Genomic DNA, 17,330 nt, shown 5'->3' on the forward strand with positions numbered 1-17,330 from the left:
AGTGCATCTAGGAATGCATTAGGTATTTGACAATGGACACATTTGATATTTTTTGTTAAAAGTTCACGTGGAGCACTGTCATACCTCAACAGCTACACAAGCCAAGACAGCCAGAACTGTAGGCTGGCCTGTTCAGCTTAGTGAGAAGAGTTACCCAACTGCAGAACAGAGACCTATGGTGACCACCTGCACCATCGTTCAGGTTTTCCATTATAAACGATTTTCCAGGGAATTTCTAAGTTGTAAGAATTTGCAATACAGAGTCTCAGCCTAGCAAGTCTTTTTTTTAATTTTTAAATTTACAGCATTTTAGTTCTACAAATGTAAAAAAACTTTACAATGCTTTTTGCACTTATAATGATCAAAAACAACTTTGATTTAATAAAAATTTGGTAAGCAGTTAATATGGCCCAATTGCTTAATAATGTGAACAAAATAAGGTTTAATATGGCCGAGACATTTAACTTTGAATAAACAGCATGTGCAGTAACTGCTTTTCAGAAGAACATTTACTTCACATACTGCATGTGGATATTTAGGAAGAGCTGCTACAGGTTACCAGTTAAATATACATTTAAGGTAGTTCACATCCAAATGTTACACTGTTATGTGTCAGTCTATGGTGCCAATTCTTGCTGCTAGAGGGAAGGTTTTGGGTGTTTAAATAGTACCCCCCAAAAATTACTCTGTGCAAAGCTAAGATTATGACACAAATTACAAGCAAGCAAGAAAACTTAAAAGTAGAGATCTAAGTATTGATATCATTTCAACCTGCTGTGCCATGTTGCTTTTCAAAATCATGTTATAATTTTGTAAGGCTCCCATTAATGTATTTAAGCTAGACATTGTGGCACCAAAGACAGAGAGCGTACCCATATTACTTTTGAATTTCCTTGACCTAGCCAGTTTGTCACAACCTCCACATTACTAAAAAGTAGTTATTTATAGGTTATTGATTAACCATTGTACAGTTACTTCATAGTTTTACATTACAGCCCGTACTATATCACAAGCATTACAAATCCTATCAAAAAGGAGCCCCAGTAATGGCATACAAGAATAAATTAACCAAAAAATTTTTAGTATTACCATTTATTGGTGACAAACACTACGTTTTACTTACATTCCATGGGGAGAAAAAATTCCAGCGTAAACAATGAACTGAAGCAGTACTTAACTTGCAAGGCTATCGTGCTTTACCTGGACCATATGCAAAAAACTTATTGCACACAGATTTGTGTGCAATAACACAACATCAAAAGCAACACAGTTTATATATAAACATAGGTAATTTTTTTCAGCCCTACATGGAGATGTAATTAAACAGTATAAAGCACTCAAGGAAAATCAATCTGCAGTTTTATATGCACTACACTGAGATCATATCCTGTAATGTAGTGAGTTGTGTGCCACTATATATCTCTCTCTCTCTATATATATAGATATACATAGATATATATCTATATACACACACACACACACACACACAATCTTTAAAACATAGATCAGAGATTATTTAAACTCCTGTTGCATTCAAGTCCCCCCATTCCCCACAAGAAAACTAGAAATTAACCAAAATCAAACAAAGTTTAAAATTCCTAAAATGTTTAATTCATACAACCGTTGAAGAATTAAGTTAAGTTTGCCGAAGTCCTTGACTTTTTTTTTTTTTTTTTAAATGGAGGGCACACAATTTGTTTCCAGTGAAACTTTGCTATTTCAGTAAAAACAAAATAACCACATACATGGATATGATCTTCCCAAGTTAGTTCACAGATAACATCAGTCTCCGAAGACAAAGTTTCTAAACTGTGCTATTGTTCTAGATACAATTAAGAAACTTTTAAAGGAAAAATTTATAGTGTCATTTCAATCAAAACAGTATAATGAAACTAAAAATTTATCACTTTGAAGAAAAAGCAACGGTTATGATTTAGATACTACAGTAGGTTGGAAAGACTGTAGCACTCTAAAACGGTTAGGTTACATTAATAGGAAGCATTTGATTTTCTCTGGTGCTTTCAGGTTTGGGTCCAGTCAAAAGCCTTTTCAGGCAGTGCTGTCCAGTGTTTGTCCCAAAGTGTTTGAGTTAGCCGGTTTGAGGAGAGGGTCACTTTCCATTTCTTGTTTCACACATCTAGAAATGAGAAACACCACGTTACTCAGAGGATCCTCCTGTAACGCTATTTTCACTAACTGTCTTGACACAGAGGATTTTATATTGCCACGAAAAAAAAAGAGTTCACGTGAACCAACAGGCTCCCATAAAGTTTTTTCCGAGTTGATAGAAAGTGTGCTGCCAGTTCCATAATTTAATTAGCTCAAACTTCTTGAGCAGCAAAGGAATTTGTTTACAATTCCATTGGCAATTTAGACAACAGTAAGCTGGCTAACCTGGATATTCTGTTTATGGTTACATATTCAGAAGACTCTCTGAAAAAAGGAACTACTAAACATTTGTTAAAGCAAGTGGGTAAGAGTAATAGATTCATGGAGCATAAGACCAGAAGAGAGAATCAGATGATCTAGTTAGACTACCTGTATATATCATGAGCCATTACATTTCACCCAATTACCCCTATATTGAGCCCAATAACTTTTCTTTGGCCTGTCATAAAAATGTCCAAGCTTAGTCATAAAACTTGTTCTCTCACCCTTAACAAGATAATAGCTTGATATTTTAACTCTCCTGGCCAAAAAAAGCCAAAGACAAAAACAAACCAACCTTACAACATTTTATTTGCCTGAGGTAAGGCTGTCCTTAAAAGGTCACAGCCACTTTTACTTTACTGCAAGGGAAAAATATTGGCCAGAATTAATTTCTTTCACTCACACAGACATTGGTCCATTTCCTTGTCGTGGCATCTCTGTACTTTGTTGGTCCAACTCAGACAGCAACTTTAAAATGTTCAGTGCAGCCTAAAGAGAAGAGTCATTTCTTTTAGTTCATTTGGGGGAAAACAGGACTAAAGGCCAACTTGAAACCAGGCATCAAAGTAAAGCCAAGTCTAATTTTCCTCCTGTGTAGTTAGTATTGAGGAAGGATGAAGGTTTCAACATGTAAAAGCATTTTGTAGCACTAGACAGCAGTAGAATGCTGTGGCTTTGGATTTCCTACTGCATTTGTTCTTAGGGGAGGGGACAATGGATCCAACAGTGCCAAACATGACCACCACCACTGGCCTGCTACTTGTGTCATTAAAGAGGTCATTACCAATTATTTATTTCTAACCATATTGATACCAGGCACAGATGGTTAAAATGAACAGAATCAGAAAATGCTTTGCCGGAAAAGTGAGCTACTAAGTTACATTTGGATGAAAATATAGGTACAGTGTGATTACTCTTTAACAGGCTATAGGTGTTTTGTCACTATGTGACAAACAGGTCATCTTCTGGGCTGAACTGAAAAAGATTTTTCAGTAATTTGATTAGGATCAGGATTTGGACTATTCTCTCTCTCTTTTTTTTTAAAATTATTTTTGGTTTAATATTAACCTTAAAGGTTAGTTATGTCATATGCATAAATTAAAGATAAATATATGAACACGTGCAAGAGACAGTAAAATAATTTCATAAGGCTGGTCTTAAAGTTTCTTCTCCAAATTTACAGCTTTTCCTGTTACATCTGTTTGTATGCCTAATCTTATATACATTCTTTGAACAGGATGGGCAGATATCTATGAGTACTTCAAAGTGAGGACATAAGTCAGGTTAAAAAGAAATCTCTAGAAAAATTTAAAAGATTATAAAATATAATAAAATATCCTATAAATAATCCAAGTATAAAGATAAAATATATTTGTGTGATTTAAATTATATTTAAGAGTTAAGCTGCCATGTGAGGCTGTCAGAACACCATTCACCACTGAACAGCCCAGGAATGACAAACTTTTTCAAAGTTGTAATAGACTAGATGCATGTTACCAACAATATAAACACCTTTCAGACTGGTACAACCAGGTCTCTCCCTCAAAGTTTACAGTCTAGGAGATAATCTCCTTTTAAAACCTACTAGATCTGAGAGTGTCTTGTACTATCTAATGGGAATGACATTGTTTTCATCTTGGTTTACTTTTAGCAGGAAGTCTAGCCTGAAGAATTATAATAGAATCAGATAAAAGCGTATTTCAGTTCCCAATGAGAAAATATCAATAGGTATTTATGTTCTGAAAGTTCACTTTATACATTTTCTTTACTAAATGATCACGTAAGCTAACTAATCACAGCAAGATAAGAAAGCAAGTACATTTTATAGGCCAAAACGGTGAGCATGTATTTAGCATTTTAAATATCAATTCTACATCTGAAGTACATCAGTATAGAGTAAATCAATTTAAGTGCTTCTGAGGTTTGCAACATGTCGGAGAAAAATTAACCAATTACACAGCAAAGATATTTGGCTGTGAAATGACGTCTTGGATGATCAATTGCACCCCTTGCTCAATGCAGACCAAAGAAGATAGTAAATCAGTGATAGTTGTCATACCATATCATGGCAAGATTCTACATCCTTTCCAATTCCATGGCTGATCAGTGGTGGCTGAGAGGAACAGTTTATAAGAGATACAAACTCGTTCTTGTTATTTTTTGGAAAGTCTTTGTATTCCACCTGAGGAAAAAAAAAGAAAAATGCTTCAGTTATTCTCAATGAACTGTGATAAGAGTAAATGTATTCCAGCCACTATGTAGTATCTGCCCTCACCACAAAACCATGTTCAATCTAATTGAACAATGATTCTTATAAAAACTAGTAAAACCATTTATTCTGAAGCCTAACTTTGAACCTGTAATAATTCTTGAACACATATAAGAGCTCCTAGATGAAAGGTGCTGTATAAAAGTTACTGTTGCTGTCATTATTCCGACCATGGGTACTTGCCATTTTAAATTCTTCATAGTATAATTTATCCATGAAATTGTTTGTATTAATGCAATGCAGTAGTTGAAATGTAAATTCCTATTAAAGAAAATATGGAAGATGACTAATTTGTAGCCTACAGCAAGTGTCAAAGTACCCAGGGATTTTTCAAAAACTTAAATTTGGATCAGCCAATATTGGTCGGCTATATATTCTCACGTTAAGGAAACACTTTACAAAATGGAACTTAATTCCATTTCTTAAAAATAGACTTTGAAATAGCACTGAATTAAGGTAGGACATGAATCAAAGAAATGCATATTTCAAATACTAAAACTCTAAAATTCAAAAGGTTTTCCAGCTGGAGAAAAATATTAATAGGAAGCCGAGGGCAACTTAAGTACTCTCAGAATCAGAAGCAATTGGCAGAGAGAATTTTATTAAATAGCCATCTAATCTAGTATGGTAAACCCTATATAATATTTTTCCAGCTATACCTCAGATTGAACATTTACCTGGATTCCCTGAACACCGGAAAGGTAGTCCAACTGTTCAGAGGGCCTAGTGAGTGGTCCATGGGGTACGTGGCCTGATGAGTTGTTATTCTTCAATATGGTCTCAGCAGTAGGAGATGTACCACCATATAACAGCTCTCTAGCAATCATGGCTGTTACTGTAGCCTTGGCAGGATTAGGGGCTGCCCTGTTGAAGTCTTTGGTGTGATGTCCTTGATTGGCTCCTACAGCTTGTGCAACCTCTGGGACCATGGGAAGAATTCCAGCAGGAAGCTGCTGATGGCTGAGATAAGGCATCCTAAACTCATCATCTTTATTACCTGAAGAGAGAGAGGTACACATTAAATAGATTCTAGCCATTTATCAAGGGAGCCTGGTCAGCATACACCTAAGAATTTATAAATCTCTAAACATCTACAAGTTTTTGTTGTGTTTCAAAAGTAGTCACACTTACTGGGCTTGATTCATCTCCACTGTTTCGGAAGGGTGCAACTGCACCCTGGGTAGTATTTGCAATGCTGCGTTGAATGAATTATTCAATGCAACGGCTGTTTCTGCCAAAGGTGCCCCTTTATCCCCAAGTGCCCTGACTACAGCCTCTCCAGTGGAGCTATCTTGCGTTGCTGCAGCTACACTCCAGGTGGCCTTTGACATCAGGGTCTCTTATTTTACTATAAAAAGAAAAGGAGGACTTGTGGCACCTTAGAGACTAACCAATTTATTTGAGCATAAGCTTTCGTGAGCTACAGCTCACTTCATCGGATGCACCTGTCATTATTTTACTATGTTATCTGAATCACAATAGCAGCATAGGGAACCACACAATGACCAGACTTCACTGTGCTAAGCACTGTACAGGTGGTAAAAAGAATCCCGGACCAAGACAGCTTACAATCTAGGTTATGACAAGACACAGCAGGTTGAGGAGAACACATGAGGAGGAACATGAGGTTAGTAAGCAAGCATGTCATACAATAAGCAGAAGTCACAGCTCACCGCCTGCCTAACTGTTGTCAACCAATAGTTATTTGTAGGCACCATGGCAGAAGTTAGATTTAAGAAGAGATTTCGAAGAGGATAAGGTAGTGACCTTTTGCAGAAGTTCTGTCCCTTTATCCCCTGACAGAGGCTCATACGGAGTACCATGGGAGAATATGAGGTGGTGTATCTGAGGGGTGGGTACAGTGGCAGATCAAAGGCAGGGGTCAGCATCATGGTAGATTAGATAAATTAGGTAGGGCATGACTACAGGATGAACACTAGAAATGGATGAGGGAAGGGATGACAAAGTCAGAGCACAAGCGAGGAAAATGATCTTGGAAGCAAATAAAGTTTCATAGCCAGAAGATGGGTGTAACTTGGGGCACAATCAAGCCCCTCTATTAATAAACTTTTAAGGACTAATTCACACAAATCCATGCTCATTCATCTGAGACCTGACGAGCAGAACCAGAACTATTTGCAATAAGGCAGCTCCTTAAAGAAAGCTCATCTGGTACTCCATATACACAGCAGGCTAAGTGCAGCAATCAAGTCAAGAACGGAACATATCTTGCGAACATACACCCATAATAAAATAAAGGGCCAAATTAATTTCAGTCATTTCACTTACTAGCTGAAGTTTCTTCAGTGCCTGGTTCAAAGAAGGTTACTTTTCTTCCATCGCCTGGTTTCTTTACTGGTGTCTAAAAAAAACCCATAAACCAATAACTTTTCCTTAAAGATTTCACGATCTAAGTGGTTCAATTGTCACAAAACTTTAGAAAAGGATTCCAGTTGCATACCCAGAACTTAATCTTTACATAGCCATGCAAGAACAAAACAAATTAAGTGAATCATACACACACTAGGTAGGCAAGACTACATTTAGTCTATGAGTAAGTGCTACTGAAAAGCATTGTAGCTCAGAACTGGATACTCTTGGTTGGTACTGTTAAACTGAGTGGGCTCAAGTGAACCTAGGCTGAAGATAATAAAGCTTAGTCTGAATCTTTAAAGCTGACTGCACAGCCATATGAGTTGCCTGAGATTACTATGCCTTCTCAAAAGGAAGTATGGTACTGTATCGTAAATGTAAACTGAAAGGATTTATTTAAAAAACTATCCATTAATTCATGGTTTCAAATTAAGCCAAGTTTTGACCCTGTCCATTCTACAAATCTTGACTTCCAGAGACCTCCATGACATTTTCTGCTTCAGCCCCTGGGGTTGTGGGACTGGAACTGGCAGCCAGCAGGGCCCCGGCAGGGTTCCAGCAACAGGCGACAGCCTCCTCAGGGTGCCCTCTTTGGGGTTCCAGTGACCAGGGACAGCCTTGGGGGGCGGGGTGGGAAGGAGAGACGGGGGACGGGAGAAAGAGGAGAACCCTGCAGCTCCCAGCCACCATGGAAGCAGGGGAAACCATGGAGTTGCAGCAGCAAAAGTCACAGACGGGTCACAGCTTCTGTGAATTTTTGTTTATTGCCTGTGACCTGTCAGTGACTTTTACTAAAAATAACCGTGACAAAATCTTAGCTGTAGTTATCACTATTCCTAGAGCAGTAATGACATAGATAACATTGGTGTACAAAGGGAGAAAAATATCTTATTAATTTCAAGCATCATTAGTCAGTAGAAGTCAAATTTCTAAATGTATAAACCAAGGGAAAAACTTTTCAATTGTTTTAAGTACCCAACAGAATCCAATATTAAGCTACATAAAAATAATGTTATCATGAGGTCTGATATAAGCCTGCTGAAGCTTAGGTCCTCAGACCAAGGATTTTAAATATCACAAGCTATAAGGTGGATAGAAAGCTGGCTAGATCGTCGGGCTCAATGGGTAGTGATCAATGGCTCCATGTCTAGTTGGCAGCCGGTATCAAGTGGAGTGCCCCAAAGGTCGGTCCTGGGGCCAGTTTTGTTCAATATCTTCATTAATGATCTGGAGGATGGCGTGGATTGCACCCTCAGCAAGTTTGCTGATGATACTAAACTGGGAGGAGTGGTAGATATGCTGGAGGGTAGGGATCGGATACAGAGGGACCTAAACAAATTACAGGATTGGGCCAAAAGAAATCTGATGAGGTTCAACAAGGACAAGTGCAGAGTCTTGCACTTAGGACAGAAGAATCCCATGCACTGCCACAGACTAGGGACCAAGTGGCTAGGCAGCAGTTCTGCAGAAAAGGACTTAGTTTGCCCACCACTGCACTATGGCCCACGGGCCACATCCAGCCCACAGGACTGTCCTGTCCATCCCTTGAGCTCCCGGCTGGGGAGGCTAGACCCCGGCTCCTCCCATGCTGTCCCCCCTCCCCTGCAGGCAAGCTGCCACACAGGCAGCATGGCTGGCTCCGGCTGGGCTGCGAGCTCCTGCTGCTCTGAGCTGCATAGTAAGAAGGTGGCAGTTGGATAAGGGGCAGGAGGTCCCGGGGGCTGGTTGGATGGGGTGGAGGTCAGGGGGCATTTGGATAGCCATGTGAGTCCCAGGTGATCTGTCAGGGGGCGCGGGTGTGGCTAGGGCAGTCAGGGGACAGGGGGGTTGGATAGGGGGGAGGGTTCCGGGGGTGGGGGGCGGTTTGAGGTGTGGGGTCCCAGGACGGTGAGGGGACAAGGAGCAAGGGGGGTTGGATGGGTCGGAGGTTCTGAGGGAGGCAGTCGGGGGCGGGAAGTGGGAAGGGGCCAAGCTGTTTGGGGAGGCACAGCCTTCCCTACCTGGCCCTCCATACAATTTTGCATCCTGATGTGGCCCTCAGGCCAAAACAAGTTTGCCTACCCCTGTTCTAGACTGTTCTCAGTGGTACCACATGACAGAACAAGGAGTAATGGTCTCAAGTTGCAGGGGGGAGGTTTAGGTTGGATATTAGGAAATAAAAACCTTTTCACTAGGAGGGTGGTGAAGCACTGGAATGGGTTACTTCGGGAGGTGGTGGAGTCTCCTTCCTTAGAGGTTTTTAAGGTCAGGCTTGACAAAGCCCTGGCTGGGATGATTTAGTTGGTGATTGGCCCTGCTTTGAGCAGGGGGTTGGACTAGATGACCTCCTGAGGTCCCTTCCAACCCTGATATTCTATGATTGAAGCTCTGACCCATTCCGTGAAGAGATGGTCCTCCAGCAACATTATGTCAAGAGCAGATATAGTACTGTCAAGACCCAGGAGGATCTGTATTATATGTGCCCCAACACTACTCCGCACTCAGTGGCTAGTGCACAGGGCCATGATTATACTCTTGTTCAGAAACTCACTGGGGCCTTGATACCAACAGGTAGTACTAACTGGCACTCCCTTTCACTCAATGCATTGTAGCTGGATTACTGCTGCCTCTTGTCAAATGTGCTGCGGTGGGAAGTATGAACTTGATATACTCTTGCCCCCTGCACCTCTGCCAGTCATCATTTCACTCAACATTTGCTGAAATGCCAAGTGGTAGTAATTTAAAAATGTTTTACCTTCTCTTCTGTCTTTAGTGCTGGCTTTGGGGGTTGAGGCTGGGGGACTTTGAAACCTAAAAGCTCCAGCATGTTTTCAGCTGCATTGCGTTTAGCCACTTTCTTGTTCGTACCCATTCCTTCAGCTGTGTGCATGCCAACTTTCACCTGGAAGAAACAGGGACAAAGAAAAAGCAAATAAATCCTTATAAAAGTAAAACCAGTGTATGCTCATTAGTGGCCCATTTGTCTCAAATATGGTCTGAGTGATCAGAGAATCAGCTGAATTGATTTATTGGCCTAACCAAGTTTGTCTTTTGATATAATTGATCGTTCTTCTCCCCAGCACAAAGCCACATACAAGTACAATAATCAGCTGTATTTCATGATCTCACTTTGGCATTGGCTTAAATGCTCTGTCAAGCCAAGAAATTTATATTCAAAAAGTTACCAAGTTAAAGTAATTGGCTCAGAATTCTGCAGCTTTCTTGGTGCAATGGAAGTGCAGTAAGAATTCACATCCTTTTACATAGTGATAGTTTTCTGCCTTGCTCAGCATAAAAGACAGAGGGCTGGAAAGCATTTAAGCACTTTAACTACCGAGGGATGGTAGTTAATCAGCCACAAATCAGCAGAATACCTACGGTCACAAATGCTACCAAATTACTGGAATTTGCAATGCAGAGTGAGATTTTGGACCACAGCACTTCTAATGGGAGAAGGAAACTAGTGAAAAAAGCCAAGGGATTCTCAGAGCTACATTTCAATGAAGCCCACATTTTAGATGTATGAAGCACCTACTATCATATTCGGCAGCACTTTGCAATTCATGTTAGTTTTATTTTTGCTAAAAAAAAGAAAATTAGAGCATGATGTAGGTATGAGATAGTGTTCCAGCAACCTATCCAGCTTTTTGACAGGACTCAAGATAGGAGAGATTTGCTGTCTTGAGTCCTTATCCTGCTCCAATGGAGTCAGAGAAAATATTTCCTAATGAGGTCAGCGGAATGAAGGGTGCAATCCTGCTAGCTACATTTATCATTGTTGTAAAGTCTGGTAACCCTAAGCTAAAAAATAAAAATAAAAAATCAAAGCCAGGCAACCAGAGATCTGAAATCAATATACAAACCTGCATAACAAACTCCCTGCGCCTTGGAAGACCACGTTCTGTGATGAGCATGTACTCTGGCTCCTTCTCTTTTTTGGCCTGCTGTATCTGAGCAAGTCTGCTAATGGGATTCATTCCTTGGCCATATTCTGGGCTTGTTTGCAGCTAAGGTGGAAATAACGTTGAAGAAATAAGCTGACACTTGTGAATATTTGAGTACAGTAATCCTAAATGTAGTGTGCCAATTCATTCATTCAACTCTGGGCTTTAGATTCTCTAAAAAACACCAAAACCTGCTTTATGAAACACTACAAAAAGCAATACCAATAGCCAAACGAAGTAGCCAACTTAGTTCTTCGATAACCTGCCACCAGCAAGCGTCACAAGTTCAGCTTATTTTGAATGTTAGGAGACTAGTGCTGAAAGTACAGTCTCGGAGGGAAGTGGCACCACTAAAACTAATCGACAAACTGCAATGCCCTTAGAAGCTTGAAAATAAGATAAAACTAGTAGTTTATAGGGTAAACATTCTTCTATGTCAGGTTTCAGAGTAGCAGCCATGTTAGTCTGTATCCGCAAAAAGAACAGGAGTACTTGTAGCACCTTAGAGACTAACAAATTTATTTGAGCATAAGCTTTCGTGAGCTACAGCTCACTTCATCGGATGCAACTTCCATGTGTTTTCTCATTGTTCGCAAAGCTAACATAATTCCTCTTTAGTGCACCGAGGCCAGAGCTCCATTAACAGTGGATGCAGGTTAACTAACATCTCAGTTGCTGCTTGGGACTGCTGGTTTAGGTGCAGCATTTGAAAAGGTGATTTATAATCAGCTTGGAATGTCCCTCACCCTATGACATTTTACAGCAGTTAAATTTGAGTCCACCATAAAGTATTTTTTTACCTTCACTATTGATTTTGTTTTCTTTTTGATTCGTGGCTTCATTTTCTCAACCATAGGGAGGGGTGGCAGTTTTTTCAGTTCCTCTAGGACCGCTATTGCAGCATTTTTCTTTGAGATCTTCTTGCTCTTTCCTTCACCTTCACCCATAAATTCTCCAACGAACACCTTGGTTACAAAGCTCTTCATATGCGGAGGACCACTTTCCTTTGTCACCTGTTTCAGAGGGAAAAACTGAGTGAAAGCGTGATAAACACTTATTAAAAATGGTAGGGCACACTGGTTATAACAAACTTCACTCACAAAAACTGTCAAATGCGGAACACTCACATGGAACAGCATTCCTGAAACAATCCAGGTAGTGGCTGTTTAAATGCATCATCACTAAGTATAATGGATATATCACCCACCCATCCATAATTTGCTAAGATATTTATATCTGGAAAGGTTTATGTACAGCAAGCTGTAAGTAGACTTTACATGCTACAAACATCATTCACATTTAATTTACTGTTTTTACCTTTCAACAGGAAACACGAGTGTTCCTCTTTTTTTGGTGTATATTTCCACACAACTAACATCACCTCTTTAAATGGTTCATATTACAATAATTTGATCAGTAAAGAGTAATTATTTAAGGTCTAGAGTCTACTGTGATTTTAGTTCAAAGAAACAGAGCATATCGCAGAAATGTGAGGTACTGTTGCTTACAACTTACTAGGTCTTTGAACAGACATTCTCTATTTCTACTCACACTTTAAAGACACCAAAGGCCCATATTAATTGACAGTAAAGAGCTCAAATATAAATAAAAATTTAAACTCAAGTGTATGACAAGCAGAGGATTGAAAATGTAACAGATCTGTCATTAATCTAGTGTTTCACAAAACAGATTAAAAGCAATTCAGTGATATGCAATTGTATTTTCTCTCATAAGAACTCAGGTGTTTGTGTGAAGACTCACTGTGTCTTCTGCACATCACAGCAATACGATAAATTAAAGTGTTAGTGCAACAAGATATTCCTCTGGCAGGTATTCATTTAATATAACAAATAGTTGAAGGAGAGATGGACAAGGAGGGAACCAAGAGTGAGAAGTGGCAGGACAATTTATGCATATGAGGCCAAAGATTCGGCAGTTCTTGAAGCCAGGAGAGCAATTTTAAAGTAACAGTAACCCCATGATGATTGAGGATTAGGGTAATATGGAATGGGAACCTGATTGTGGGATTCCCCACCTTGTTTATCCCTCACATCTGTGCACAAATAAGCAAAGGCTTCTGTAACTTGCCTTTACAGGGACACTTTAAACTCTTTCCCTTCTTAACTCTGCTTTTATTGTTCTAACTATAGATGTGATTAAAAAAAGTTTCGTGCAAGATCCTTTCAGGATTCATTTTCAAAAAGCACCATACAGGGCCTATCCCGCAACAGAACTACTCACATGTGAAGTAATTAGCATTGGGTGCCAATTCTGGGGTGGTAGAATTTGTTTTTTAAATTATATAGACCTGGAATGATCAGCTTGAAATTCATTAAGATAAAAGCATATTCAGAACTAACACGAAGCTTTAAAGGTCTGTTGTATTTGTCTAAAACAGAGCCACTTTACATAATTTTAGCTTAGTATACTAAATTAATATTCTAACAAAGAATAACTCTAGAGCTTGTAAAATAAACATACCTCAAAATTCACAGGCAAGTTCCTTTTAAGTGCAATCTCAAACACTTGGCTTATTTCAGATTTATTGAGATTTTCATCATCTGGTTCTTTTCCATTAACCTAAAAGAAGCATAATTATTTAAATAAAGATCCCACTAATTGACTTGTTAGCAAACCAGTTTATGGAACCCATAAATCTTTAAGTTGTCTAACCTTTACTGTCACTTTTCATGAGAATGTGCAATACACCAGACATAGTATAGACACGTAAGTTTAAGAACCTTGTTTAGTGAAAAACAGGTTTTATGTAAAAGCCTGATAAGATTCACAAGTGCCCACTGAAGGAAGGAAAAAAATACACCACAAAGGCCAATAAGCTTCAAAACTATTTTTGTAAGTGTTGAGACAAACTCAAGTGTTAAATTAACCGGTTTCCAAATTGAAATACACTTGTGAAACACTGTAGTGTCATAAGCTGATTTAACATTTGTAAGACTGTATCAGATGAAAAAAAGGCAGGAGAAATTTGAATTCCAAGTGTGGGACTCTCATGAGTGATGGTTAATTAGTTTCTGGGATAGTCACGTGTTCTCCACATGCTTCTGTTTAATCATTTGCTCTGCACATATTTCTAACTGCAGAAACATAAGCAATTACAATGCATCACTCGCAAAATGCCTAAAAATTAAATGACTGAGTCTAAGGGTACCTCTACAGTACGACATTTCGAAATTATTCTATTCGAATTTTCGGAAGCTATTTTATACATTCAGTCTTCTATGTCCCCACTAAAGCGCGTGAATTTGGCGGATTGCATTCACAGTACCAAGGCTAGCATCGAATGTCGGAGTGGTGCACTGTGGGTAGCTATCCCACAGTTCCCAACACCCATTGGAATTCTGGGTTAAGCTCCAGTGCATGATGGGGCAAAAACATTCTCGTGGGTGTTTCTGGGTGCGTGTTGTCAGAAAGCTACGGCAGACAATTGTTTCGCGCCTTTTTGGTGTGCAGACACCATACTGCTTTCAGCAGACGGTGCACCGCTGCTCTCCTGCTACTATGAATCCACCTTTCATTTCCTCTTATCTTCCTATGTAATCTCTACTATCTACTCTCTCATCGAATGCTTCCGCTGCCAACTCTGATTGGCTATTGTGAACCGAGCAGCACAGCTTCCGCCGCCAACTCTGCTCTCCCGCTATTGCCACGCTTCCGATCTTCTCCATGTTGTCTGTCCTGGGCTCCCACCTCCGTGAAAGCCACGGTAGACAACCATTTTCAGCCTTTGTTCGGCTACCGTGAACCAAACAGCACAGTTTCTGCTGCCACTTTGCTCTCCTACGTTTCACGCCCTTTTTCCAGGATTACCCCTGCAGGCGCCATAGCCATGGAGCCCGCTCAGAGCTCCACTGCAATTTTGACCATTGTAATGCGCATTATCCAGCAGCGTGTGCAGTACCTGCAAAACTGGGCGAGGAAACGACAGCGTGATTACTATACTGATGCGGACATGGACACAGACAGCACGGTATGTGGCGATTGGGAGACCATGGTGCTGTTGGGCCAGGTTCATGCTGTGGAACACGATTCTGGGCCCGGGAAATGAGCACAGTGTGGTGGGACCGCATAGTGTTGTGGGTATGGGATGATTCCCAGTGGCTGAGAAACTTTCATATGCGTAGAGCCACTTTCATGGAACTTTGTGACTTGCTGTCCCCTGCCCTGAAGTGCAAAGACACCAAAATGAGAGCAGCCCTCACAGTTGAGAAGCAAGTAGCCCTAGACCTGTGGAAGCTTGCAACGCCCAACAGCTACCCATCAGTCGGGAATCAGTTTGGAGTAGGGAAATCTACTGTGGGGGCTACTGTGCAGCAAGCAGCCAATGCAATCATTGACCAGCTGCTATCAAGGGTAGTGACTTTGGGAAATGTGCAGACCATTGTGGATGGCTTTAATGCGCTGGGGTTCCCTAACTGCGGCAGGGGGATAGACGGAATGCATATCCCTATCTTGGCCTCGAAACACTGGGGCGGTCAATACATAAACTGCAAGGGGTACTTTTCCATGGTGCTGCAAGCACTGGTGGATCACAAGGAATGTTTCATCGACATCAACGTGGGATGGCCGGGAAAGGTGCATGACGCTCGCATCTTCAGGAACTCTGGTCTGTTTGAACAGCTGCCGGAAGGAACTTACTTCCCAGACCAGAAAATTACTGTTGGAGATGTTGCACAGCCTATAGTTATCCTTGGGGACCCAGCCTACCCCTTAATGCCATGGTTCATGAAGCCGTACACAGGCACCCTGGACAGTAATAAGCAGCAGTTCAGCTATAGGCTGAGCAAGTGCAGAATGGTGGTAGAACGTGCGCTTGGACGTTTGAAAGCACGCTGGCGCAGTTTACTGACTCAGATCTCATCACAACCAATATTCCAATTGTAATTGCTGCTTGTTGTGTGCTCCACAATATCTGTGAGAGTAAGGGGGAGACATTTATGGCGGGGTGGGAGGCTGAGGCAACTCGCCTGGCAGCCAGTTTCGCACAGCCAGACAACAGGGCAATTAGAGCGCAGCAGGGCATGCTGCACATCAGAGAAGCTTTGAAAGCCAGTTTCATGACTGGCCAGGGTACAGTGTAAGAGTTGTGTTTGTTCCTCTTAAAGTTACCTCACCCCTATAAAGATAGAGAGATCTATCTATATGAATGAAAGGAAATAAAGTCACAATTGTTTAAAAAGCGTTCTTTATTATTTGTTGCACAAAACATTGAGAGAAATCAGAAGCTAGATGGGGGAGAGGAGGTATTGGGTTGGGGGGGTGAAGGAGGAGGGACGGACAAGTCCAGAAACCAAATCAAAATTTAGGATATGCCAGCTTTCTGCTGCTTGTGCAATCCTCTGGGGTTGACTGTGTGGGTCCCCATAGCCTCCCCACCCACCATGTTCTTGGGTGTCTGGGTGAGGAGGCTATTGAACTTGGGGAGGAGGGAGGGTGGTTATTCAGGGGCTGCAGCGGCAGTTTGTGGTCTTACTGCCTTTCCTGCATTAGATCCACCATACAGAGGAGCATGTCCGTTTGCTCTCCCATGAGCTTGACCATCGCATCCTGCCTGCTCTCATTGCGCACGTCCCTCCTATCTTCATATTCATGTAATGCTTTACGTGACTCTGCAATTGTTTGCCTCCACACATTCAACTGAGCCCTATCAGTGCAGGAGGACTGCATGAGCTCGGCAAACATGTCGTCCCGAGTTCATTTTTTCCGCCTTCTAATCTGGACCAGCCTCTGGGACGGAGTAGATAGGAGCCGCGTTGAAACATTTGCGCCTGCTGCAGGCGGAGAAAAAGGGAGGGTAGTGTTTTAAAAGATCCCTTTGTTCTCTAAAATGTGACACTGTTTCTCAGTGAAACAGGCAATTCATAGTACACAGAACATGTTCTTTCTGTACAAGGTCTCATTTTGCCTCTTACGCTGAAGTGCCTGCCACTTTGGTGTGAGTAAGCCATCACATGTGGCCAGGCAACAGAATTCAGCTTGCAGGCAGCCTGCGGGCTCTCTGGGATGATTGCTTCACACAACACCCTCCCTCCTGCCCCCCACACCCACTGCAGGGCTCTGATGAAGCTCTGAGCAGGGATGAGCCCTTTAAACTAAACGCGAACAGCCCTGCACGGCTGGGTTTCCCTCCACCCCCTACTGCGTGGCTCCAATCAAGCTGTCACTCACCAGAAGTGCCTTCTCCAGGGTCATGGTCCGGGAGCATGCTTTGGGAGTAGGGGGAGGCTATTGGCTCCAGCATTAAGAATTGTTCCTGGCTAGGGGAGAAAACAGATTCCCACTTGCCGCTTGTGCACTGTCCTCCTCCTCCTCTTTGT

The 17,330-nt window shown here is 41.3% G+C and overlaps 1 protein-coding gene across 5 annotated transcripts in view; it reads right to left on the bottom strand.

The window, feature by feature from the left end:
* Positions 1-1,076: 1,076 nt before the first annotated feature.
* STAU1 (staufen double-stranded RNA binding protein 1) overlaps positions 1,077-17,330 on the bottom strand; it is a 52,771-nt gene continuing 36,517 nt past the window's right edge. For 2 of the 5 annotated variants that reach the window (XM_073309474.1, XM_073309472.1), the window contains exons 8-16: positions 13,477-13,575; positions 11,796-12,008; positions 10,915-11,058; positions 9,807-9,953; positions 6,989-7,061; positions 5,377-5,696; positions 4,490-4,612; positions 2,834-2,919; positions 1,077-2,137 (exon numbers count right to left, since the gene is read on the bottom strand). In XM_073309474.1, the coding sequence (XP_073165575.1) occupies positions 2,050-2,137; positions 2,834-2,919; positions 4,490-4,612; positions 5,377-5,696; positions 6,989-7,061; positions 9,807-9,953; positions 10,915-11,058; positions 11,796-12,008; positions 13,477-13,575 (1,293 nt within the window). In that variant the 3' untranslated portion in view covers positions 1,077-2,049. Of the gene's footprint in view, positions 2,138-2,833; positions 2,920-4,489; positions 4,613-5,376; positions 5,697-6,988; positions 7,062-9,806; positions 9,954-10,914; positions 11,059-11,795; positions 12,027-13,476; positions 13,576-17,330 lie in introns of all 5 variants that reach the window. The other 3 variants (XM_073309473.1, XM_073309471.1, XM_073309476.1) reach the window with 2 other exon arrangements.

This window comes from Lepidochelys kempii, chromosome 13, assembly GCF_965140265.1.
Source record: "Lepidochelys kempii isolate rLepKem1 chromosome 13, rLepKem1.hap2, whole genome shotgun sequence".
Classification (NCBI taxonomy): domain Eukaryota; kingdom Metazoa; phylum Chordata; order Testudines; family Cheloniidae; genus Lepidochelys; species Lepidochelys kempii.